General features: G+C 39.2%; 2 protein-coding genes across 3 annotated transcripts in view; one reads left to right on the top strand and one right to left on the bottom strand.

The window, feature by feature from the left end:
* Window positions 1-1355: 1355 nt before the first annotated feature.
* Window positions 1356-7105, bottom strand: LOC127697059 (uncharacterized). Its single transcript, XM_052199927.1, has 5 exons — window positions 6739-7105; window positions 6286-6508; window positions 5922-6099; window positions 5274-5325; window positions 1356-1608 (listed from the first exon to the last, which is right to left on the bottom strand). The coding sequence occupies exons 1-5, from the start codon at window positions 7103-7105 to the stop codon at window positions 1415-1417; spliced, it is 1014 nt and encodes a 337-aa protein (XP_052055887.1). The 3' UTR covers window positions 1356-1414.
* Rasal2 (RAS protein activator like 2) overlaps window positions 6478-27563 on the top strand; it is a 294721-nt gene continuing 273635 nt past the window's right edge. For both annotated transcript variants that reach the window (XM_052200582.1, XM_052200581.1), the window contains exon 1: window positions 6478-7305. In XM_052200582.1, the coding sequence (XP_052056542.1) occupies window positions 7104-7305 (202 nt within the window). In that variant the 5' untranslated portion in view covers window positions 6478-7103. The remainder of the gene's footprint in view (window positions 7306-27563) is intronic.

The following is a 27563-nucleotide window of genomic DNA, read 5'->3' as shown; positions in this document are numbered from 1 at the left end:
TTGTTCTCAAGGGTACCAAAAAGACAATGGAGTCAAGTTTTTTTTTTAAAAAGAAAAACTCTCCTTTAGTGTCACTGAGCTCTGGCTTTTTTTTTTTTTTTAGATTTTATTTTTTTATTTTATGTATATGACGAATATACTGTAGCTATCCTTAGATACATCAGAAGAGGGCATCAGATCTCATTACAGATGGTTATTAGCCACCATGTGGTTGCTGGGATTTGAACTCAGGACTTTTGGAAGAGCAGTCAATGCATTTAACGGCTGAGTCATCTCTCCAGCCCCAAGGGCTCTGACTTTTTAAATTTTCTATTCTTTTCTTTCTTTCTGTCTTTCTTTCTTTCTTTCTTTCTTTCTTTCTTTCTTTCTTTCTTTCTTTCTTTCTTTCTTTCTTTTTAGATTTTTTTCCTCCCTGAAGACCCACCAGAACTACAAAGCTAAAAACTTAGTCATTTTGTTTGGTCAGGGTGAAGTATCTTGGTGTCTGTAGGTACTAGAATAACAGAAACTAATTTGCTAAATATGACATGGCATTGTGTAAGTTAATAGATGTTGTCACTCTGTATTCTAAGCAGTGTTGTATCATTTAACAGATGTGTATAGGAGCATTAAAAACAAAACCCACACACAAACAACTGACAACAACTTAAGTTTTATATTTGCTGTCTCTGGAGCAGATTCTGTAGTTGTCATCTCTGGGGTGGGGGAAAATCCTAACTTTGTTGTTTTTCCGACACTTTGCTATTTATTTTTAAATTACACAGGGTGGAGCTGGGCACCTTATTATTTCCAGTGCTTAAGATCTCAAGAGATTTTAATTAGACCCTGATGTCAGAGGCCATTGTGGTTCCCTCTGTTTTTATTCCTTTTGAATTCCTAAAGTTGAATGTTGAGGTGAGGTCATAATTTTGAAGGCGTTTCTGCCAAGAAGAAGTCACTGGTGGAGAGCTGTTTGTCTCTGGCATGTTCCGTGGCTTTCCCAAACAACAGTGTCAGCGGCTGCTGCAAGCTGTGGCGTTCTCTTAGGGCGCTTGGACAAAAGGGTTCTCTGGCGGGTCTTCCTTCCTTCCTCCTGGCTGCCCCCTCCCTTCCTTCCTTCCTTTCTGTCCTGATTCCTACCTAAGATCACGGAGCCTCTGTGTTTTAATCATTATCAAATGTTGCTGTGAGGCCCCAGCTTCCTTACTTTACGTTTACTTTCCTTACCCGCCCGGCTTCCAAACATAACTTACAGTTCGCTTTGGTGTTCCTGCATCTTCTACCAAGAAGGGAGGACAGAGGGGCAGCTACCTGAGCACTGGAGACTGGCCTTTGTCTCAGGCTCTAGAACAAAGGGGCTGAGAAAGTAGAGAAAGAACAGTTCCTTTAAAATTCAGAACCCTTTTAGGAAGTAAGGAATGCAATGTTTCTTTTATTACATTAGGTTCTGCTTACAGGCCGGCCGGGATGCAGGATGCTGTCTTGATGAGGGACAGACAAGGTTGGAAGGGGGAGCAACGAGCAACAGCTGAGAGCTATGAAGATAGGGCTGTGCTCGTGTATAAATAGAAATGTTGCTGTTGCCCTGATGAATCAGACCAGATGTTTCTCTGATGTCTCTGTTTGGTCCTTTGGTTGAAAAAAAAAAGTATAATTTTGCTAAAATTATATGTAGGGCCAGGAATGTGACACAAATGCTTTAAGCTTAAATAATATGCAAAAGAGTAAAATTGTTTTTTACTGAGAAAGCCTTTATAAATAAGGAAAGTAACTGTTTAGAAAGGGCCAGGGAAAGGTAGGAAGCAAGTCTTTGACAGTGAGTTTGAGACTCAGATGATTCAAATTTGACTTCTTCCTATGTCTCTAGTTATATGACTTTGGGCAAGTCAAGTCATTCTTCAGGGTCTAGGTGTGTTCATTCCAATTCATTTTTGAGATGGGATCTCAAACTTGCTCGGGCTAGTCTCCAACTTAGGTGGTCTTCCAGTCTCAGACTCCTCAGTAGCTGGGACTATAGGCATTAACCCTTCATACTTAGCAAGGCATGGTTAGTTTCAACTGAGGAGGGGCAGGACAGAAAATGAATTGAAGGGCTGGAGTGATTAAACTTGTTTTAAATGTCTTTTTCAGTTCCACATGTCTAAGAACAAAACCAGGTTTCCATTTTCCTTTAATCTACTTCCTTGCTTCCTGGTTTCTGGTATCATTGGAAGGATGATATGAGAAAGACATTGTGGGGGAATAAAAATGCAGAACACAGTGTTTGCCTTCATGATGTTTATAACCTAATTGTGAGCATTAAGGACTGCACTACAATTATTTATTGCGTTGATCCCAGAAGTGAAACAGGAACAAATGGTTAAGGAACTCAGAGGAAGGACTTGGTTAAGGCCTTAGGCGTTTGATGGGGTTGCTTTCCTGCAGTTAGGAGTAAACAAAGAGCTAGGTATTTTGGGGAGTGAGCTATTCAAGTGGGCAAGGGGGTGGGGATGGGAGCAGGGATCACATGAGTGGTCTTTTTAGATGTGGGATGGTTCTGCATTTTTCTTTTAGGCACCAAGGGACTTTAAAATAAAAGTTAGATTTAGATGTGATCTGGTCCTAACTATGCTTTATGATAAATCACCTATAAGGAAGGTAAGATAAAACTGGAAGCAGAAGGTCCTTAGGGCAAAGAGCCCAGCTAAGCAGGTCTACAGTGGGAGGGTACAAATGGCTGGATTTCTGTAAGTCTGAAGTAGGATCTACAAGCTCCTTTACAATAGCGATGAGAAGGCTGTCTGGGTGAGGGAAAACAGGGCACACAAAGAGATTTGTGAAGCGTTGAGTCTGAAATTTAGGAAATGCCATCTTGGTGGATGTATTCAACATTTATAAACTCCTGATTGGACCTCAGCACTGCAGAATGGTGATAGATATCCTAAACTCAATATCAGTCAGCTGACACTATAGTTACAGAAGTGCTTGATTATCGAGGGGATTGGAGATCTAGGCGAAGGCTGAATATTTCCCTGTATCACCAACATTGTACAACACAATCCGGAAGGTGCTAGGCCCCTCCGCTTAAGAAGAAAGGGAGTGCAGAAAAGAAGTGCAGATGTGCACAGCTGACAAGGTGACTTTATGTTTATGGGATTATCAGCAGAGAGAAAGGGGGAGGCACTTACACAGGGCATAAAGAAGTGGGTGGGGACCTCCTGAAGTATGAGCAGTTTCTGATAAAAGGGATGATGGGAGACAATCAAACACACACACACACACACACACACCACACAGCCTTTAAGGTGTGCCAGCCAAGATTCAAACCCTCATCCCCTAAGACTAGTGACACATGCAATGACCTCTTTTGTCTTTTAGAAATCTCAGAACTATTCCTAGATTTTGATATTTAGACCATCACTTAGAAAACTCTTTCTATCAACCCTCACATCTTTCTACAGGTTCCTAATTTCAGTTCCCACGTGTCCTAGTTGTTGGGTTTGATTTTGGGGGCCAAGAGTACTAGTGTTTATGCACTTTACAGATGTGCTAAGCATCTCCAAAGCTCCAAAGCGAGGGGAAAAGCGGGTGGGAGACCACAGGTAAGGAAATGAATCTCCAGCTCTTTCACAGTTCACACATCAAGGTCTGCCTGCAAACTAAGATTTATATCATACAAAAGCCTGTTTTCACTTTAAGAGCTGGGATTATACTGCAGAGATACCACAGGGACAAATGCAGGTGGCATTAACTACTTTGGGCAATACAAATTGGTTTATAACTTTTTGTTTTGTTTTTCTATATTATTTTTCTTAATGATAATCACTTGCAGAAAAAAAAAAAACCCAACCCCTTTTCTCACAAATATCAGAACAACTCTACCTGCCGCAAAACCAAAAACCTTACGGAGGCAGATTTATTAATAAATTAAGTAGGGCAGGGGTGGCAATATGCCATCAATTCTAGCACTCTGGAGGCAGAGGCAGGTGGATCTCTGTGAGTCCAAGGCCAGAATGGTCTGTGGAGTGAGTTCCATGACAGGCAAAGCTATACAGAGAAACTCTGTCTCACCCCCTCCTCCCAAATTAGGCTACGAATGCTTTCTTGTTTGTTTTTATTCACAGACTCAAGTAGCCAGGCTGGTCTCCAAATCTCTCTGTACCTGAGGGTGACATGGGCATCTGATACTCCTGCTTCTATCTCCCAGTAGGGATTATAGGCAGTGCCATCCTTTCCTGTATTAGTCTAGAGTTTTAATTTAGTTATCTTCAGAAAGGCTGTTTAATAGTGTACTTCATCATTTTTCCATTGGCTAAAGACTCTTTTTAAAATCCTGTTTCTGTTACAGAATTACTTACTCTCCATGTTGTGAAAGTATTTTCCTTTAGACCTAGAGACATTAGGTACATCCTAGATGTATGTTACTTAGGTAATTGGATGATGATGTGCAGCTAGTATGAGCTCAGGATGCCAATGTCAAGTAGTGACTAGCATGTTAATAGTCCGGATGGAAACAGATTACTAAGGAGGCAGGATTAGAGCAAGTCTGACAGAACCTTTCCCTTACTACATGATGATGATACCAAGAATAATATTTGGAAAACTTTTTTCCCCTTCATTCTATATACTACTCCTAATCCTGCTTTGGGGATAATAGCTTGGGTAAATATGTCCATATATATGAGTAGATACTTGGATTTATATGTCTGATGCCCATATTCACTTTTTGAGGTATCAACAATAATTCAATACAAAGGCAAGGGGTTTTCTCTCTCTCTTTCCCTCCTTCTACTGCAAAAGAGCAATGTCCTTTCAAAAACCTTTACAAAATTGTAGATGAGGTGGGTATGGTGGCCAACATCTTTAATCCCAGAACCCCAGAGGCAGAGGCAGAGGCAGAGGCAGAGGCAGAGGCAGGCCTATTTCTTTGAATTCAGAGCCAGCCTGGTCTACAAAGCATGTTCCAGGGCAGTCAGGGGTGGTACACAGAGGAACCCTGTCTTGAAACTAAACCAAAGGAAGGAATGAAGGAACGAAGGAAGGAAGGAAGGAAGGAAGGAAGGAAGGAAGGAAGGAAAAAGAAAACACTGGCTTTGTTTAGGGCTGGGTGCTGTAACTTCTAGCTTCAATATCTCTTCATTAACTAAAATTGGACAGCCAACTGTAGTAGTCAGATAGCAAGCAAGTGGGCTTCTACATACTGGGAAGGATTACTCCACTACATTGCCAAGCAACAGATCAACAAATCTAATCACAGAGTTCTTGAAAGATCAAAGTTGAAGAAATCAGTGTCACAGAGAGCTTGTAAGATGTACCTGTCCCACTGGTGGCTGCTTTGGCAGGTAACCTGGGCTGTCCTGTTGGCACCTGTTAAACAAGAGGAAGGGTGAGGGGATCTTTAAGGTCACTTGTGTTAAAATGCTATTACTCAATGTAAAATTTGGGAGAAAATTATAAAATGCATGCTCTAACTCCCACAAAGCACAAAAAACACACGAGTGCCCCAAACCTAGAAAATTAGATTGACCTCTTATAGAAGTTCAAAATAGAGAGAAATGAGGGCTGTGGTGGGTTAGGACACAAAACAAAAAAACTCCCTCAAAAGATTTTTTTTTAAACATCATCTAATTATGAAAAATTACAGCTTGGTTTGAAGTAGTCTTATTCATAAATTGTTGAAAAATCTATGATTTGTCAATACAACTTAAATTGGTAAATCTCTATTTGAAATTATTACTATTATTATTTTGCCTGCAATGTCTGAAATCTGGATTGGTGAATCCTGCTTAGGGTGGGTACAAATGAAGCCAACGTTAAAGAGGAAGGCAGTTTACTCACAGACCAAAAATAAAACACAAGTGACATTGTTAGAGGAAAAGAGAAGCCAACAGATTGCACAAAGATCAAAGGCAAAAAGAGAAGCTTGTTTGGTTAATGCTGGGGCTTTGGGGCATTTCATGTACTTGCGGGGCTCGTCTATCCATCCACACCACACATCGTAGCCATGCTATTCTAAACTGAAGATAAATCCAGCTCCAGGACGGGCAGGGCGCAAAGCCGGGATCTCGCACTGATCTCAGAATCCAAGACCCGGGGCCAGATCTCCCTTCTGGAAGGACTATGGCGTTTCCTCCAAGATGACTGTTAAATAAAGCAGCGTCTTAATGCTCTTCGCCCAAGAAAGAAGCGCTGGCCCAGAAATCAACAGGAAAGGGGCTAAGAAAAGAGGGAAGCGCCTTTCCCATCTTTTTAAATTTCCCGCACCCCCTTTTCTCTCCGCCTCCCTACACCGTCTCTGCTTCCAGCAGCAGCTAGAGGATCCCGCACCTAGAGGTGGTCAGAGCCGCAAGAGTCTTAGAAAAGTAGGCGGGTCTGGCCCGATGAGTATTTCGGTGCCCGATTTTTGCTGTCTTCGGCGGCAGTTCCTCCTCCGCTCGGTTACTGGATTGCACACGCGGCCATGCGCTCGGCTCTCGATTGCTTCGGCCTATCACCCTGGGATGCCGCCTGCCGCCGCCGCCAGCGCCGCGGCTGCCGGGCTTGTGGGTTTCTCAGAGGAGCGCGAGCTGGAGCCCGAGCAGCGGCCGGAGCGGCGGCCTGAGAGTTAGCGGGCCGGCCTGCGCGTTCCGCAGGAGAAAGCCGACGCCAGGCGGACAGAAGCTGGGCCGGGCGCGCCCCTCAGGCTGAGGGAGCCGGCGCTTTGAGCCCCTGAGGCGACGGCGGCGGGAGCCGGTCAGAGGGGGCGGCCCCTGGCGGCGACGCCCCCGAGCCCAGCCCTGCCTGGCCGCGCTCCATCCTCAGCCCGAGCCCGGGCCGCTCGCGAACGCGCCCGAGGGGGCTGAGCAGGGCTGAGTGGGGGCGGGAGGTGAGCCCGCGCTCCCCGGTGCTCCGCGTCCGCTCCGGACCCGCACCTGAGCCGGGACCCACCTCCGCTCCGGACCACGCTGGACCCGCCTCCCGGCCCGGGTCCCACCCTCGGCTTGCAGGTGGGCTGCGGCGCCCGGCCCTCGGGCGGTGGGCGGCGGGGAAGGAGGTGAGCGGCGTCCTCGCCCGCAGCCGTTCGGGTGCCGGTGGCCGCGCCGTCGTCCCTTTCCCGCAGCCGGGGAGCCCGCCCCGCCGCCGCCGCCTGCTCCCTCTGGGACACCATGGAGCTCTCTCCGTCGTCCGGAGGAGCCGCGGAGGCGCTGTCGTGGCCGGAGATGTTCTCGGGGCTGGAGTCCGACTCGCCGCTGCCCCCGGAGGATCTGGAGGCGGTCGTCCCAGTCAGCGGAGCAGTGGCCGGTGGCATGCTGGATCGGATCCTTCTGGAGTCAGTGTGCCAGCAGCAGAGCTGGGTCCGGGTGTTCGGTAAGGATCACAAATCGTCTGCCTCAGAGGCTGGCGTTTCTTATCTTTCCTTGGGCTCCGATGCATTCTTAGTTCCCATCTATCCTAGGTCAGCTGCCCACATCCCTTTTTGTTGCAGGAAATGCTTTTTGACAAGTTTTTCCAACATAGCGCCTGGTTATGTGACTCAGTAGGCTCTTTGGACCTCTTTAGATATCCACAGTAAGTTTATAAGAGTTGAGCTATCCGGACGTAATTCTTAAGTGACTAATTAAAGGCACTTGCTGCTGAGTCTTCTGGAAGGTAGGATGGAACAAGGCGCAAAACCAAGTGAATGGGATTTCATTTCCTTCCTGTTCTGTGAAGCGAGTGTTGAGAAGAAGATATGAAAAAGCTCAATAGATGAGCTAATGAATGAAAAACAAAACAATACAAAATCGAGGGGCTGGGGGGTGGGGCAGAGATGGGAGAGACCCCCAGCCCCAGCCCTAGCCCTTGCCTCAGCCTCTATTCAAGTGTTTGGTAGCAGTAGATTTACCTACAGCTTTTCCTTGAACCTTACTCTCTACTTGTCCTGAGTGCGTAGATTGTTTCAGATTGTATTGTTGTTTCTGGTTTTCATTGTGAAGCTACCCGGTTGCCACTCAGCAGGTTTAAAGTGATGAACACACTAAAAAAAAACTTTCCCCTTCTGCATTCCCAGTAACCATCTTTTAAATTAAACCTGAATGATGATTTTCTATTAAGGAAAGGCTGTAGCAACATTAAACATGCTGGATTCATGATTTAGCTGTGGCTTTCCAAAATATTAAAATAGCAGAATGTTTCTCACTTAGCCCACATGAACATAAAAGACATAAGTAATGTGGCTGAATATAAAATGACCAATTTGAAGCATCTGGGATCAAACAGTGTTGAGATGCTGTCCTGCAGTCATGTGCATCTAACCCTGTTAGTGATCAGCTTATTATATTTATGTTTTGCTTTCATACTTCCAAATAGGCTATGTGCTTTGTAATTCAAGACAATCTTTTCATGGTTTATAAGTTGTCTTTTGGACAGTTCAGTTGACTTCAGGCCTTCAGGCCCATCTCAGAGAGAAAGATCTCAGACATGTGAGTTTCAGCCTCAGTTCTGTCACTAAATTATTAAAACAATTTAGGGCAGATAAGGCCACCTTTTGGCCTCAGATTCCATATCAATAAAATGCATTGCCTGGATTAAATAATCTGTAAGGTCTTTGCAGTCATAAAATCTGCAGCTTTTCTTATGGTTAGTTCTTAGAAATTTATGTATATACTACGAAATTTATGTATGTATGGTATTTTGCTGGTGTTTCTAAGTGGTTTTTTTTTCCCTTCCTTTTTGCTAAATGGAGGAATTAAAGCACAGAGGTGGGAACTGATGCAGAGACACTCAATTCATTCTCAGCAGGTTGGATTAAAAGCTTTGCTGCCTGGTAGTTCACCTGTCTGCTAATTCAGTGTAGCTGATCACTTATAACAAAAGTTGATAAGAGTCTAAAAATGACTATAAATTGGAGTACATTGTGGTTACATTTTATCTTCTTGTCTGTGTACACTTTCACTCACTGTTTTCATACAGTGCTAGAGAGGAGACCATGTTAGAATATATGATAATTGACTGAGGAGTGTTCAGAGGCTGGATGTTCTAGGCTTTATTGTGTACAGTTTCCTTCACATGTAACCCATGTAAATTTTTACTAATGTTTTAGTAGTCTGTTCTAGAACTGGTCTCATCATATGCACACTTTTGCACACACATATATCTAAATATGTTTGGAGAAACCTAGAAATTAGTAGCATATAAGTAGGGCCAAGAACCTGATAGTTTTCTTTTTGGTTTTGCCACAGTTTCATTGTCATTTAATTTTGTATGAGTCATTTTTATCTCCCTAGTTCCAGGTTTCTGCATACAATGTGGAATCTGGAGTAGTTGGCTTACACATGCACTTAAATTCATACACAAGAAGTTATTCAGAGGGAGCATTTCTATGTTAAGTGGTAGAATTTCCACTGTATCATCTTTTTTTTAAATGTGTGATTTCTGTCAGTTAATTAAAACTCACTTTTATTTACTGTTTATTTACTGCTTTTCTTCTAAGGATTTCACCCTGGAGACTGCTTTGTTGTTCATAGTTGATACAAACCAAAACTAAATGGGTCTTGGTTGTTTTAGGTAATTTTAAACTTGTTTATTGTATGATTCTTTGAGTTCAGAATAACAATGTGGAAAATCAGTTTTTAAAAGTTATTTAGACAGAGTCTCACTATGTAGCCCTGGTTGGCCCGAAACTTGCCACATAGTCCAGGTTGGTCTCAAACTCATGGAGAACTGCTTGCCTCTCCCTCCAGAAGTGCTAGGATTAAAGGCATGAGCAGCCATGCCCAGCAGGAAAGAAAACATGTAAGGAATATACGTTTGTTTTTCTTGTTTCTTGTCTGATTTGTGTATTCCGAACTGATTCTCTTGGGTTATCTTTGATGTTCTACATAATTTATAGAGACTTTTTTTTAAATGTGGTCCACCTGTTTCAGAGAAGTTTTAACTTCTTTCCTCTAAATTTGTGGATTAAATATGGACTTTGGTCTAATTGGCCTCATTATTTAACTACAACTTGAACTACAAATTCTGTAATGACTTTTGAAGCCAATTGTTGAGCAAGCTCTCACTTCCGCGCTTTTTAACTCATCTTCAGGAGGACTCTGTTTTCACAAGGCAGGAAGGTGGAGGTAGGCTACTGCTGGACAGGGACTTGGTTCCAAAGGCTGATTATACTGAGTAGTGGTATTGAGGTACTGAGTGACGCTGGATACTGGCACATTCACTTCGAGATTTTTTTGGGGGGGGGGGGTTTCAAGACAGGGTTTCTCTGTGTAGCCCTGGCTGTCCTGGAACTCACACTGTAGACCAGGCTGGCCTTGAACTCAGAAATCCACCTGCCTCTGTCTCCCAAGTGCTGGGATTAAAGGCATGTGCCACCACCACCACCACCACCACCACCACCACCACCACCACCTGACTCCAAGAATTTTTATTGAAATCATGCAAAAAAACCTAACAAAAATATTTGCCCTTTTTTAAGGATATCTCATAGAAACTTTTAGGTGCAGTATTTTCTTAGTTTACTTCACAGATTTGAAGACTGCCACTGTTTTTACTCTTTGGTTAACAAGTTTGACGTTTTGCTTGATAATACATCCAGAGCTTTGTGTATTACCATGATTTGCTTTGGAATATGTTCAGAGCATTGTAGTAGGTGGGTCTATATTTAGTGCACAAACAAATGCAAGTCTTTGAGACACAGCTAAGAGAAAATGTTTATGCTGTCCTTTGTTTGAGTAAAATGTTTCATTCCAGTATTAACAAATAAATTGTGTCCATGTCCTGTCAAGAGTATAAAGTTTTAACATTAGTCTGTCTGTCTTGTTTGTATTCTTCCCTTACCACTTCCTTTATTGCCCTCAGGTCTAACAGATTGGTCCTGTGCCTCACAGTAAATAGGTATTAAATGTTAATTCGTCTTCCATTTGACCATTTAGAGTTCAACCTGATTGATTTTATGGGTGGTAGAGTTGCTTAAACAAAGACATGCCACAAACAGCTAAATATGGATGCAGAATCCAAGAGCATCAAATGCAGAACATTTCCCAGATATTTATAGCGTCAAAGCAGAGTCAATTGCCTGCAAAAGCTCAGCAAGCTAGCAAAAGGAAACGGGAGCAGCAAAGCTAGCCTTACTGTCTGTGCTTTTTCTGGTAAACAATGAGAACATTAAAATGAACTGCCTCACCGGGAGCGGATGGCAAGGGTAGGATACCCCAAAAGGGATTCGAGCTCCTCTAGAACTGTCTGTGGTAGTGCTCTGTACTCCTCTGTGTAACAGGTTTTGCAAGGGTTTACACTGACCACTCTTGGAGAATCAGAGGTCAAGTACATTAAAGAGTCAGCAGATGCCTTGTACTTTACAGTTTTAATACTTCCATTAGGATTTATCTAAGATATTCAGTTAATAAAATGAGGAACATCATTAACATTAAGTTAGTGTAGTTCTCTGTTTTTATTGATTGCAAAAGGAACCTTCTGGAAAGTTTCTAAAAATTGGTAGGTACTATTTCATATTTCAGCAAACACAAGATAAAGGAAGTGAATTATACTGTATTAAGTACTAAGACTTCTAGAGAGGGAACTGGTAAGCATTTCTCATGTGAGCTGATGGGATGGAAGTTGTAGTTGTATATAATATTTAATATTTCAGGAGTTAAGTCAAAGATGAAGTCTGCTTTTTGCACTTCTAGAGATTATTTTTGTATTCATTTAAGATATTATAACCAGCAACAAGTCCAGGAAGTTGCATCATTTTGGCCCACTACAGTTTTTTTTCTCCCCTGAGACAGGGTTTCTTTTGTAGTTTTGGATGTCCTAGAATTTGCCCTGTAGACCTGGTTGGCTTGGACCTCAGATCCACCTGCCTCTGCTTTGTTAGTGCTGGGATTTAAAGGCTTTTGAAGAATGCCTGGTTGGCTCAGTCTGAGTTAAATGTGGTTCACTCACTGGCTTTTTGTACGATGTTTTTCTTTAACTTTAGACATTATTAGTGAATTGTTTCCCCTCCTCTCCTGCCCTCAGTCTCTACATGCTTCAGAATGTAGCCTTGAGACATTGCCTCACACTGAGCATTCTGCTAGGCTGGCTGGTCAGATGGCCAGTGAGCTTTCTGAGATCTGCCTGTCTGCCTACAGTGCTGAAGTCACAGACATACAACCATGGCTGGGAGTTTATGAGAGTGCTGGGGATTTGAAATCAGTTCCTCATATTTGGGGAGAAAGTGTTCAAACCCACCGAGCCATCTTTTTAGTCCCTCCTAATTCATATATTAATTTATGGGTATTAAGAGTTCTTTATGACTGTGTGTGTTCATACATATCTGTAGTCCTAGCATTGGGAAGAGAGAGGGAGCTCTTGAATTCAAGGCTTGTCTGGGCTATATAGTAAGAAACAAATAAATAAATGAGTTCTTCTTTCAGACCATAGGTACTTTCCAAGAAAACTTTTTGTAATTTTAAATTCAAATAGTCCCATTTTCTTGAGAGAAAAATTCTTATATTGCATGTTCTATTAATGTTCAGCTCATAGACAATGGTGAACAATTTATTTTTTTTAAAGATTTATTTATTATATGTAAGTACACTGTAGCTATCTTCAGACATTCCAAAAGAGGGCATCAGATCTCATTATGGATAGCTGTGGGCCACCATATGGTTGCTTAGATTTGAATTCTGGACCTTTCTTTGGAAGAGTTGTCAGTGGTCTTAATCGCTGAGCCATCTCTCCAGCCCGAACAATTTATGTTATTTTAGTACAGTTCTAATTTCTATCATTGGTTTATTACTACCTTATTTTCAGAGAATTATAGTCTTTTTCACTGACTCAAATTGTATATCTATAATCTGTTCTGTAGTCATTGGACTAGAGTAATTTAGAATTAAAAAGTGAATTTGAAAAATTGATATACGGCATATATACAGTGGTATAAAATTCTTACTGACATTAAGAGAAATCATCAGGAATCAATCATGTTAATATTTCTGCAATCAAGCCAAGTGCTCTAAAGACGATAAATAAAAATAACTGCATTAGTGTAGGTCAGAGACTAATGTGAGAGAAGGTACCAGCAAAGCTTAGGTGTTCAGAGTTTGTGATTTACATCACAGATTTGTAAATAAGGATTTATATAACTTTCCATGATGAGCAATGTGAATTATACAAGAATTGCCTCGATCTTTTCAGATTGTAAAACTGAGTGGTCTTATTTGTTGTATTGAGACAGAGTCGTAGTTCAGGCTGACCTGGAACTCACTATATAGCCCAGGGTGGCTTAAAAATCTGTGATCATTTTGCTGTCATGGACTTCTGATTGGTGGTATTGTAAGCATAAGCTACCACACCCAGCTTTTGAGTACTCATAATATTAAAACAAATGTACAGTGGTGTTCTATAATGTTAGGTGAACTAAATTGCTGTCATAATTGAGGAAAAGAAAAGGAACTCACATGACTAAGACAGTAGGCTTACTGAGATTACTGAAGTGGCAAGGCAGTGGATTCTTGTTTTCATTAGGAAGGAAGGATGAGGTAAGTTGGCACAGAGGGTTTTATGTAATTGTTCTTTACAGTTGCTCTTCTCAGTAGCAGAGTGATTTGATCACCTTTAAATAGGTTAACCACAGAAAAGCATCAACTAATGTCTTGAGTTAATCCAGAAAAAATTTAGCCATTTGTTCTCTTATTCTACTTTATTGGAAACACTTTCAAGTAAGTAGAGATGTTTGGTCTTGTTAACCAGGAGAGGAGTTTGAAGTGAAGGGTGCTGAATGCACTACTGAAATTGCTTCACTGGTTTTGGCTGAGGGAAAATTGCTCTCTGATGTTTGTGAAAAAAGCAAAAAACAAAAAACAAACAAACAAAAAAACCCCCACCTTTCTTCCCAAAGACTGAAGAGCAGTGGTAGAGAACTCTACACAGTTAATGTGGTTTATCTTCTAGTGAGCCGGCAATCTTGAAGAGGTACATGAAGGAAAGTAGGAAGAAAACAGCAAATGTTAATGAGTATACAGGAAGAAAACAAAACTTAAACCAGCCTCATTTGTTAAATTGCTGTATTTTATTTGTACACATGTTTTGCCTGTGTGTATGTGTGTGCACCACATGTGTGCCCCACACCGTGGAAGTCAGAAAAGGGCTTCAGATGCCCTGGAACTGGAGTTAGGGATGATTGTGATTTATATGTGGATGCTGGGAATCAAACCCAAATTGATTTTCTACAAGAGTAACAAATGCTTGTAGCTGCTGAGCCATCTCTGCAGTTTCTGTTTGCTAGTTTATTATATAGAAGTTATTATATTTTTTATTTCTGCTGTACAATCAGATTTTGTTTTCTACGTTTTCTTATCAAATTACTCTAATTTTTCATTTGCATTTCTTCTAAGGTTCTACTGGACTTCTATACATTAATAATTATTTTCAGTATTATTCAAGTTCTAGTTTCATGTTGTCTGCATTTCTGAGGCTAAGGGTTTGATAATATGTATATAGAATGGAATTGTGAGATGAATATCTAACAATTTAGAGAAGAATATCTAACAAAACAAAATAAAACAACCAAAATTCAGAGTAGTGTGAAAAGTTAAAAGAAACTTTAAAGTCAATAGTCCCGAGTCTGTCAAAACAGTTTTAAAAGATGTCCTTGCCAGAGAGAAACTGACTCAGGAAGTTCAGCTTATTTCCAAAATTGGAGACAAATTCCACAATTTGTCAGGATTGGAACTCTTAACCTCAGATTCCTTAGCCTCCTGATTTAGCTTCTAGATCTTACTGCTTCCCTTAGGGAGATGACCTTTCAAAGCCAAAGGTTAGGAAAACTCTACAGTGAGAAATACCAGATTGTGAGTTTCACAGTCTGTAAGGGAAATGCTGGAAGTACCATTACCTAGGTAACAGAAAACAAAAATGAACAAAACATCCACCAAGCAGGAGGAGGAGGAGGATCATTGCCGTAATCCCTTACAGATAGACCAGAAGACAAACTCCATGCTTTTCTTCTCCTTTATCTTAGTTCTTTAGGCATCAAATCTTTAAACTGAGATCTGAATTGATACTTTAAGGAAGTACAGATGTTATATATGTGATGGGAAACCTGATACACTTAGTTAACTTTCTACCTTAGCCTTTAATTTCTAAGCTCCTGGACACATAATCATTACATTTAATATTTTGTAATTGTAAATTGTAAATTGTAAATTGCTTAATATGAAAATTTTGAAATTTGGAAAATCCAAAGAAAATTTAAGTCATTTGCAAATCTGCTTCTCAGAGGTAACTATTCTATAATGTTTTATTCCATTTTTTCCCTGTCTACATATTTGGTATTATGCTATCTGTGTTTAGTATTTTGCTTTTTTTCCCCCTTTACTGTATATTTTTTCAGGTTATTGAAAATATTAACATTTATCAAATACATTTTTAGTTAAATTTTTTTTTAGAAAATAGGCAATACTTTTTTGTTTCAAAATTTGACAAGTATAAATATTTCTTGAGTTGTCACTCACCCCTCCTGACTCACCCCTCTACTTGTTTTCTCTAATCATTGACAATTTATCCTCCTGCTTCTAGCTAAGTGTACAGAGGGGAAACTTAAAATTCTGTGTTAAGGGACTGGAGAGATGGCTCAGCGGTTAAGAGCACTGACTGCTGTTCCGAAGGTCCTGAGTTCAAATCCCAGCACCCACATGGTGGCTCACAACCATCCGTAATGAGATCTGACTCCCTCTTCTGGTGTGTCTGAAGACAGCTACAGTGTACTTAGATATAATAATAAATAAATCTTTAAAAAAAAATTCTGTGTTAAATAGGAACCAAGAAATTTAGTTAAAACAATTGGCCCAGTAAAAGAAAAACCTGGACTGGAATGGTAGTTCTGTATTTGTACTCAAGAGACTGATGCAGGGGAATTGCTGCAGGTTTTAAGGCTAAACTAGTCTACATAGTGAGTTCCAGGCCATCGTAGGTTACAAAATGAGACTTGTTAAAAAAAAACAAAACAAAAAACCCCCAAAAAACCCCATGATTTTTATTTCATGATATTAATGAGATGGTGAGCCAGTTTGCTAGGAGTTCATGGGTCTGGAGCGAGTTTTTAATTGCTTTATTTTTGGACTGAGAGTACCATAGATTTTTACTGTTTATATTCAGTATATGACAATTCACTACAAGCATTGATTTGATCTATAATTTATTCCTCTCTTCTTAGTTATTAATATGTTTGGCACATATATTTTCTATCATTTTTAAAAGAGATTCCTCTTTTTTTTCAAGACAGGATTTCTCTATGTTGCCCTGATTGTCCTGGAAATCACTCTGTAAACCAGGCTGGCCTTGAACCCAGAGATCTGCATGCTCTGCCTCTTGAGTGCTGAGCTTAAAGGCCTGTGCCACCACCGTCTGGCTGAGTCCTCATATTTTAATAGTGTATAATGCATAGGTGAGTCATAGTCAAGAGATTTAGGGGACATGATAAGTCATTTCTTCACTTGGCTAGAGAAGTAATTAATCATACAAAAGTGAGTCCTAAAGATATTTGGTAAAGTGAGGTGGTCAGTAACTGAACTCTGATGTAGTTTTTTCTTTTGGCAAAGAACGAATAATACCATTTCTACTCTCTAGTTTGTGGTTATGTTTGTTATAATATAATACTTGATATTTTAAAAGGTTCATCTTCTTGTTTTCCTAAATGGTTTTAGAATTTAGCAGTTTTTTTTTTTTAAGATTCATTTATTTATTTTATGTATGTGAGTACACGGTCACTGTCTTCAGACACACCAGACTAGGGCATCGGATCCTATTACAGATGGTTGTGAGCTAACATGTAGTTGGTGGAAATTGAACTCAGGACCTCTGGAAGAGCAGTCAGTGCTCTTAACCACTGAACCATCTTTTCAGCCCTAGCAGTATGTCTTAATCATAGCTCCTCTGCCTTTTTCAGAACCATGTGATTCAGAACTGACACTGAGTTCCTCATTTATAAATTGTGGAACTAAAATGAAAATGCTAGAGTAACAAGTTCTTCTGCATTAGTTCATTGTTACTATGAAATATATATTCCAAATCTGTTAGAACAATTTAGTGACATGAAATACTCATTGTGTAATCATCACACCATCATTCTGTATTTAAAATCTTTTTATGATCTGCAACAAAATTCTCTACCATTGAATAATGACTCTGCCTTGCACATCTTCACCTTGGCTGCTGATAACCTGTGCTCTAGTTTTTGTGTCAGTGAATTTATCTATTTTATGCACTTCATATTCATAAAATTATATATTTGTTTTCTTGTTATGTTTACCATGTATATCATGAAGGCTCATTATCTTATCAAAATTTATACTTTATCAAAACTGAATAATATTTCATTGCATATGCTGCATTTTGCTTTTCCATTTATCTGCTGATAGACACTTGAATTGTGTTCATATTTTAGTTACTGGAATCTTGTTACAAGCTTTGGTATATAAATATCTGTTTGATTCTCAGCTTTCCATTCCTAGATGATAACCCCCTATGACTGTACTACTCTTATCTTTCTATTTTATAGATACATTTAGAGGTAGATTTGAATATACTAGCTTGGGTTTATGGTAGTTCTGTAGTTGACTTTTGTGAAACTGCTAGCTTTTCATAGTAGCTGAACTGTTTAAAAATCTTGTCAGCAATATATAAAGGGCTTCAGTTTCTCCCCATCATTATTAAAACTTAATGTATCCTTTTCATAGTAGCCATTTTGAAAGTTTTGATTTATATTTCTCTGATTATTACTGATGTTATATTACTCATGAGTGTTGGTCATTTATATGTTGTTTAGAAATTGCCTATTCAGTCCTTCTGCATGAATTCTTAGTAGACATATTGGTGGTTTTCAAATTGTCAGTTTTAGCATTGATTTATGTATTAATCTAATCTCTATCACAATCATAATCATGAACATGATCATGATGATAAGTAAACTCATGGAGTGTTCATTATGAACCAGCTGCAGTGCTAAGTGCCTTATCCCTATCGTAGTGGATTTTTTTTAAAAAAAAAAATCACAAATATTATGCAAGCATGATACAAACACGAGCGTGAAGGTCAGGGAACAGTTTCTCAGGAATTGGTTCTTCCTCTGCCGTGTGAGTCCTGGGGATTGAACTTAGATTGTCAGGCAGGTGCCTTGACTCAAGTTGAGCCGCCTAGCTGCCCAGTTTAAAGAGCCTTTGTAAGTCGTTGTCAGAAATAGTGTTATTGACATGTTCTATAGATGAGAAATCATAGGCATGAAGATAAGAGTTAACTTGCCAAGAGTGACACAGCAGACAAGTGACTGGTGTGAAACATGTGGGTTCTTCTCAGATTTGTTTATAAACACTGTACAGTTTGGCTCCTTACACATAACTTTAAAAAATTGTAAATTATAACAAAGAAAATAGTATATGTTAATTTAGAACTTGCTACTGTAATTTACTTGTGAGTTTTAAATAGTACCATTACTGCACGGTAAAGCCATTGGTTATGTTGAATGTGTCTTCAAAACCATTACTTTATAGAGCATGGACTAATGGAGGATTTATCATGTAGACAATATGAAAAAGCTATGTGCGGGTGAGTGGTACAGATATTTATATATTTAGAAAAGGTTATCTAGGGCTGGAGAGATGGCTCAAAGGTTAAGAGCACTGACTGCTCTTCTGAAGGTCCTGAGTTCAAATCCCAGCAACCACATGATGGTTCACAACCATCTGTAACGAGATCTGACACCCTCTTCTGGAGCATCTGAGGATAGCTACAGTGTACTTACATATAATAAATAGATAAATCTTTAAAAAAAAAAGGTTATCTAAAATTCATTTATTTTTATTCATACATAAAATATGATTCTTTCTATATAAAAGCATATCTTTCTAAGCCTCTTTGTGTTTTATCAAGCTAGTGAAAGTATTGATCATTTAGAAGACATAAAATCTTAAAGACCCTGAGTTATATTTGTCTTAGTAATAACTATGGCCTCTTCAGTAATGGGAAATAAGTTAAGAATCTAACATTTTGATTAATTCATGAGCTTTAAAAACTGTTTAATAAAAAGGAATTGATAGAACAAACCACACATGTTTAAAGTATAGCAATGTATTTTAAAATATGTAAGTGACCATGAAATCATCCATACAATCAAGAAGGAAACACCTCGAATTTCAGTTTCCAGTTTCATTTCAGCCCTGTAGCAGACTACTTGGAGGTGGGATGGTCTTCTCCTCTGACTCTACTATTCCCTGGGGACTTTGCCAAATTTCTTGACAGATTCAGCTTTTCTCTATCCTATAGACCCTTTCGGTAACCCTTCCCCAATTCTAGCCCACTTCCATTGCTTTGTAAAAGTCCACAACTCTAGAAATACATTCTAGTTCTACATAGAGGCCCCCAGTTCCTCAGTGGTAGGGATTCAGAAGCACTCTGAACCAGGCAACCCATAGCCACAACATTCTGCTAAGATCCAGAGAAGGCAACAGAAACTAAAGATCAGAAAACCTACCTAACAAAGATAAGACCAGATATCAGTACCTACTATCACAAACATCCCTAAATCAGATGCCTAGACACCAGCCCAGAAACATAATATTAATTGTATGCCTCCATCAGAACCCAGCAACCCTACTACAGCAGGCCCTGAGAAACACAATACAGCTGAAACATAAGACAAGGACTTCAAATAGCGATTAAAAAGATGCTCAAGGACCTTAAAGAGAAAGTGAACAAATCCATTAAGTAAATCTATGAAAACACAAACAGTGGGATGAAGGGAAGAAAACAGTTCAAGACATGAAAGTAGAAATAGAATCACTTAAGAATATCCAAACTGAGGGGACACTGGAAATGAAAAATTTAGGAAGTTAAAGCTAGAGGTAAGTCTCACCAATGGAATATAAGACATCGAAGGGAGAATCTGAGGCATTGAAGACAAGATAGAATAAACGGATACCTCAAAGAAAATGTTAAATATAAAATAATCCAGGTACAAAACATTCAGGAAATCTGAAACAACATGAAAAGATCAAATCTATGATTAATAGAAATGGGAGAAGAAACCCAGGTCAAAGGCACAGAAAATACTTTCAACAAAATCAAAGAGCAAAATTTCCCTAACCTAAAGAAGGAAGTGCCTGTGAAGGTATAAAAAGCATATAGAACACCAAATAGACTGGACCAGAAAAGAAATTTCCCACAACACATGATAGTCAAAACACTAAACATACAGAACAACAACAAAACAAATATTAAGTCTCAAGGGAAGCTGGGCAGTGGTGGCGCACACCTTTAATCCCAGCACTTGGGAGGTGGTGGCAGCCTAATTTCTGAGTTCAGGCCAGCCTGGTCTACAGAGTGAGTTCCAGGACAGCCAGGGCTATACAGTGAAACCCAGTCTTGAAAAACAAAACAAAACAAAAGTCTCAAGAGAAAAAGACCAAGCTTTTTAATAGAAATTAAAAGCCAGAAGGGACTGGAAGGATGTTCTATAAACTCTTTTAAGAGACCATAGATATCAGCCCAGACTACTATACCCAACAAAACTTTCAATCGCAATTAAGTGGAGGAAAACAAATAGCATTCCATGATAAAACCATCTTTAACCAGTAGCTATCTACAAATCTAGTTCTATAGAAGTTGCTAGAAGGAAAATGTGAACCTGAAGAGGTAAACCATATCCAAGAAAACAAGGAATAAATAATCTCAGACCAACAAATCACAAGGTGTATGTGAGGGCAGGGTACATTGTAACAATAAAATTGTAGGAATCAATAAATACTGCTCATTGGTAACTCTCAGAACTAATTGTCTCAATTTTCCAATAAAAAGACATAGACTAACAGATTGGGCTTGAAAACAAAAACAGAATCCATTCTTTTGCTGTATCCAAGAAACATACCTTAACATCAAGAATCGAAATCACCTCAGGGTAAAATAATCAAGATATTCCAAGCAAATGGACTCAAGAAGCAAGCTGGTCTAGCCATTTTAATATCAGACAAAATAGACTTTAAACCAAAACTAAGCAGAAGAGATAGGGAAGGACACATCACAGAGTGTCCTCTATCTCTTCTGTTTATCTCTTGGGTTACTTCTAAATGTGTCCCCAAAACAAGGGTACCCAAGTTTATGAATGTAATACTACCACAGCTTAAATCACATATTGTACTTCACACAGTGATGGAAGGTGACTTCAATACCCCACTCTCATCAATTGATAGACATCCAGTCAAAATCTAAACAGAGAAATGCTGGAGCTAAATTATGTCATAAACCAAATGAACTTAATAGATATTTATAGAACATTTGCTCCAATACAAAATACTATACCTTTTCAGCATATATATACTTAGACACAAAGTAAGTCTCAATAGATACAAGAAAATTGAAGTAGCATCCTGTATTCTGTTTGACCATCATGGCTTAAAACTGGATATCTACAACAACAGACAGCCTCAAACTGATGGAAATTGAACAAAACACTACTGAATGACAAATGGGTCAGGACAGAAATTAGGAAAGAAAATAAAACATTTTTTAAAAATGGAATGAAAATGAAACCACAACATACTCAAACTTATGGGGCACAATAAAGGCTGTTCCAAGAGGCAAGTTCAGAGCACTAAGTGCACACACACACACACACACACACACTTGGGTTGATCTCCACTAGTAACTTAAGCGTATACCTGAGTGCTTTAGAACAAAAAGAAATCACACCCAAAAGGAACAGATGACAAACTCAGGACAGAAATCAATGAAATAGAAACAACAAACATAAATACAAATTATCAGTGAAACAAAGACTTGGTTCTTTGAGAAAATCAGTAATTTGACCAATCCTTAACAAAGTTAGCTAAAAGGCCAAAAGAGAATGCAGAAATTAACAAAATTAGAGCTGAAAAGTGGGTCATAGCAACTGACATTAAGGAAATCCAGAGACTCATAAGGACATACATTAACAACCTGTACTCCACCAAATTGGGGAATCTAAAATCAGGGAATAACACTTTTTACAATAGCCTCAAATAATATACAATATCTTGGTGATAATTCTAACCAAACGTTATATGATAAAAACTTTAATTTCTTTATGAAGGAATTAAAACATCAGAAGATGAAAAGATTCCCTGTGTTCGTGGATTAGTAGGATTAATATAGAAGAAATGGCCAACCCACCAGAAGCATTCTATAGATTCACAGCAAGCCCCATCAGATTTCAGCACAGTTCTTCTCAGATCTTGAAAGAACAATTTTCAGCTTCATATGGAAACACAGAAAAACCAGGATACTGAAAAAAAATCTTGAATAATAAAAGAACTGCTAGAGGTATCAATATAGTTGTAGTAACAAAGCCAACATGGTACTGGCATAAAAGCAGGCATGGTGGTTGGCAATGGTGGCGCACACCTGTAATCCCAGCACTTGGGAGGCAGAGGCAGGTGGATTTTTGAGTTCGAGGCTAGTCTGGTCTACAGAGTGAGTTCCAGGACAGCCAGGGCTACACAGAGAAACCCTGTCTTGAAAAAAACAAAACAAAAAAAACAAACAAACAAAAAAAGCAGACATTTTTTTCCATCCAACTTTAATATTTAATTATAAAATTAATACATCATTCAAATCATCAGTACTACTAACACAAAAATACAATGATTTAATTAGTAATTGAACCAAATGTTTTAATTTTTTATTAAAAATATTGTAATATTTTTAAAGTATCTGCTTTTTAATTTTTTTTTATTTTATATCCTGATCATTGCCCCCCTCCTGGTCACCCCCTTCCACAAGTCTTCTCTCTGTCCCCTGTCCCCTTCTTCTCTGAGTGGGTGGGGTCCACCATGGGTATTCCCCAACTCTGACAAATCAAGTCTCTGTAAGGCTAGGTGTGTCTTCTACCTAGGCCAGACAAGGCAGCCCAGCTGGTAGAACATACCCCATGTATAGGGAACAGCTTTTGGGATAGCCACTGCTCCAGTTGTTTGGGACTCACATGAAGACTAAGTACACACCTAAAAGTAGACCTGTTAATCAATGGAATTGAATTGAAGACTCAGACAAGACAACTAAAGACTCACACAACTATGGATACCTGATTTTTAATAAAGAAGCCAGAAATGCACACCAGAACAAGATAGCATCTCTAACAAATGGTGCGGGTCAAAATGGATGGCTGCATGTGGAAGAATACAAGTGGTTCTTAACATGCTGCCCAAAATTCAATCTGATAAAAGAGAACACAGCAAGTAACAGTCTTGAAGTCATTGGCATAGGAAAGACTTTATGAGCAAGAAACCAGTAGCACAGACACTAATAACAACAATTAAAAGCAGAACCTCAAGAGACTGAAATGCTCCTGTATGGCAACTGACACCATCATTTTGACAAAGTGGCAGGATACAGAATGGAAAATATTTTTATCAGCTACACATTCAGTAGAGGTCTAATACCTAAAATATATAAAGAACTCAAAAAACCTGACATCAAGAAAACAACCTAATTTAAAATAGGGATACAAATTTAAAGCACATTCTTAAAAGATGAAACACCTGATAAAGGCAATTAAATGACAATATCCTTATCTTGAGGGAAATGCAAATCAAAACTGCTTTGAGATTTCATTTGATACCTATCTGAATGACTAAGAGCAATAAAACAAGTGACGGCTTACTGTTGTGAAGATGTGGAGTAAGAACACTCAACACTGATGGGAGTACAAATTTGTGTAGCCACTGTAGAAATCTGTTTGGCAATTATTTAAGAAGCTGGGAATAGATCTACCTCAAGATCCAGCTATACCGCTTTTGGGCATATACCCAAAGGACTCTACATTCTCCTACAGAGAAACTTGCTCAGCCATGTTCATTGTTCTTCTAGTCATAATAGTCAGAAATTGGAAATAGCCCAGATTTCCATCAATGCAAAAGTAGGTAAAGAAAATGTTATACATTTTCTCAGTAGAATGTTACTCAGCTGTTGAAAAATGAAATCATGAAATTCATAGGTAAATGGATAGAGCTAGAACACAGAATCATCCTGAGTGAGTTAATCTAGATTCCCAAAGACAAATATGTATATATTTGCTTTTACGTGGATGTTAACTGTTAAGTCTTTGATAAGCAGGCTACATATAGCTACAAGTAACTTGGGGGAAGGATAAATCTCCCTAAGCAGGGGACATAGGTGATGGTTTGTATATGATTGGCCCAGGAAGTAACCCTATTAGGAGGTGTGGCCTTGTTGGAGTAGGTGTGTCACTGTGGGTGTGTCCTTAAGACCCTCACCCTAGTTGCTTGGAAGTCTTCTACTAGCGGCTGCCATCTCCCATCAGATGAAGATGTAGAACTCTAAGCTCCTCCTGCACCAAATCTGCCTGCATGCTGCCATGTTTATGCATTGATGACAGTGGACTGAACCTCTGAGCCTGTAAGACAGCCCCAATTAAATGTTATCTTTTCTAAAACTTGCATTGGTCATGGTGTCTGTTCACAGCAGTGAAACCCTAACTAAGACAGACAGTAATGGATTATTGGGGTGTGTGAGAGCAGGACTAGAATGGGAACATCAAATGAAGAGAGGAAAGAGGATAAGAGAGAGACAGCTAAAATTAAGGGCCATTTGAAGGGTGTATGAAAACCCAATTCAGTAGAAGCTTCTTAAAATATATACATATATAAAAGAAATCTAAATGGAATCCCCAAATAACAGGGCAGACAAAACCCCAGCTAGATAACTCTTGTCACGGAATAAAGCTTCCAGTTCTGGGAGTGGGTTACATATAATTGAATTGGTAGTGAAAGGGATTCTGTGGACACACCCAAATAACCCAGGTTATTGTCAGGGATATTTGTAGTTCTCCACAAACTGATGATAAGGCTTTGTTGCTGAAGATAACATCTACACAACTATTGAACAGGGAGAAGTTGAGTTGATGCCTACCTAAAGTCTTCTTCTGTACTGACTAGTGTTTATGATTCTGTAAGGTTACAAGCTACAGGAGGAGAAAGATAAATGCCAGTCCCGTTACAAATCCTTCAGTCTACTGTGGCAACCTACCTGCATGATAATGCTAATGTAATAGTGGTACACAGCTTAAGAGTAATCAGCCAATATGTGATTGGACTTAAGGCCCATACCATGGGATGGAACCCACACCCATTGCTGCTTGGCTGGCCAACATATCTCAGGGACCTAAGCAAAACCAAATACCACTGTTTTCTTAAAGTAGTGGTTCTGAACCTTAGTTGTGCCCCCTTTGGGGTCTCAGATCATGTATCCTGTGTATCAGATATTTACATTATGATTCATAGCAGTAGCAAAATTACAGATATGAAGTAGGAACAAAATAGTTTTATTGTTGCAGCATTAGAAAGGTTGAGAATCATTGCTTTAAAGGAATACAGCAATTAAATGACTCCTAATGACACTGCTATACTCCTAGATCTATAGATCATTGTACACATCCATTATCAGAGAAGCTTCCTCCTGTAGCAGATGGGAACAAAAAGAGAGGCTTACAATGAGACAATATGCAGAGATTGAGAAACCTTGGAACCTTACATCCTAAATGGGATGTCTCCATTAAATTCTTCCCCTTAGAGCTCAGGGGATCCTGTGGTAGAGGAGGTGGAAAGATTGTAAGAGCCAGTGGGGATGGAGGTCTCTAAGGAAACAAGGCCCTCTAAACATAGTAGGACTGATACACATGAATTCACAGAAACTATGGCAGTATGCACAGAGCCTGCACAGGTCTAAGCCTGGTAGGGGTTTAAGAGAGTAAAAATGCACCCCAGCTGCCTTCCCTAGCCCAGAAGCTGTCTCCAATTGATAACTGGTCACAAAGGAAAATTTAGGTTTTTTCCAATGGAGTTTCACAGAGCATACAAAACTTACTTTCTTTCTCTTTCTCTCTCTCTCTCTCTCTCTCTCTCTCTCTCTCTCTCTCTCTCTCTCTCTCTCTCTCTCTCTCTCTCTAGCTTTGGAGGTTCTTTCTCACATAATGTTTGCCTAGGCATTTTCATTTTAATTAATTAATCTCCTTATAGGTCTTTTGCTTATATGTTATGGGTATCAGTGTTGTATTTTTATGGGATTTCTCTTTATATGAATGTGTGCCCCTATGTCTGTATGTGCTGCTTGTGCTTTTTCTTCTGTTTTGTCCTATTTTTGTTTATTATTTTGTCTTATTCTTTAGATGTGTGTTTGTATTCTAATGATAGAAAGAAAGGAAGGGAGTGTATTTGGATAGGTGGGGAGTTGGGGAGGATCTGGGAAGGGTTGGGGCAGGGGAAACCATAATTAGAATATATTGTATGAAAAGTATTTTAAATAAAATAGAAACAATCATCAATGCCTAACATTTTGTGTGTGTGTGTGTGTGTGTGTGTATGTTCACATGTGCTTGTGTGCCTGCATGTGTGTTTATGAGTTTTTAGGACAGAGGCTAACTTTTGGGAGTTCTTTGCTAACATGTGGGTCTCTGGGGTTGAACAAAGGTTTCAGGCTTGATGGCAAGTGTCTTTTCCCATTGTATGATTGTTCCATTCCTAAAGAATGAAATCATACGATATAGAGGATGCTTACTTCTGGTCGGTCCTTTAGGATATTTTGAGACTGAACTGTTATATGCAACAATAGTTAATTCCTTTGTTTTGTTATATAGAATTTAACTGAATGAGTATATGATCCACAACTGTAGTTTTGCCTCTGGGGGTGCAGACACAGAGGATGCCAGGTACTTCCTGGCCAGCCAGTCTAGTCTAACGTACCTACTTGTCTTTATAAATGGTGCAGTTAAAACTAGGAGTTTGTATTTTATTTGAATACATCACTAAAGTACTTTCTCCATCTTAAAAAAAAAAAAAAAAAAAAAAAAAGCCGGGTGGTGGTGGCACACGCCTGTAATCCCAGCACTCTGGGAGGCAGAGGCAGGCAGATTTCTGAGTTCGAGGCCAGCCTGGTCTACCGAGTGAGTTCCAGGACAGCCAGGGCTACAGAGAAACCCTGTCTCAAAAAAAAAAAAAAATGCTGTCTTTCAGCAAACCAAATTATTTCTTCTAGGATTAAGGTGGACTTTTCAGGCTCCTTACTAACAGCTTCTAAATAATACTATTAACCTTGAAGAGAGGTGTTTTTCTAAACAGACTAGGAGGTTAGAGTAGAGTGACCTGGTCAGGGAACTGCATTGAGTCTACAAGGCATGTGCTGCATCACAGGTAGGACATTGATTAATGCTTGTTTTTATTGGATTATTATAGGTATTTTCATGAAAAGAAAGTCTTGAAGTAAAAATAGGCATGCTGGTAAGTATGATAAAAGGCAAAATTATTTATGGGCCTACTCCTGATGATCTTTAGTCATGTAATCACAATAGATAAACAGAAAATAAACATAAAATTGTATCTTTAAAAAGCACTTAAAAAGGAAGCATATGGTTCTTTAAGAATATGTAATTAAAATGATCAAATTTAGTGTAATGTAGTAGGGAAGGCCTTCTTTAGGAAGTTACATCAGCACTAAGTCCTAAAGGGTGAATAGCTGTTAATTAGATGAAGAAAATTAGCAGCTAAATGTTCTAAATTGAAATGATAGCTAGTATAGTGGTTCTAAGCGACAGTTTTAAGGATGGTCATAAAGACTAGAGTGGC

This window comes from Apodemus sylvaticus, chromosome 12 (genome assembly GCF_947179515.1).
Source record: "Apodemus sylvaticus chromosome 12, mApoSyl1.1, whole genome shotgun sequence".
NCBI lineage: Eukaryota > Metazoa > Chordata > Mammalia > Rodentia > Muridae > Apodemus > Apodemus sylvaticus.
This window is presented reverse-complemented; position numbering and strand designations above follow the sequence as displayed.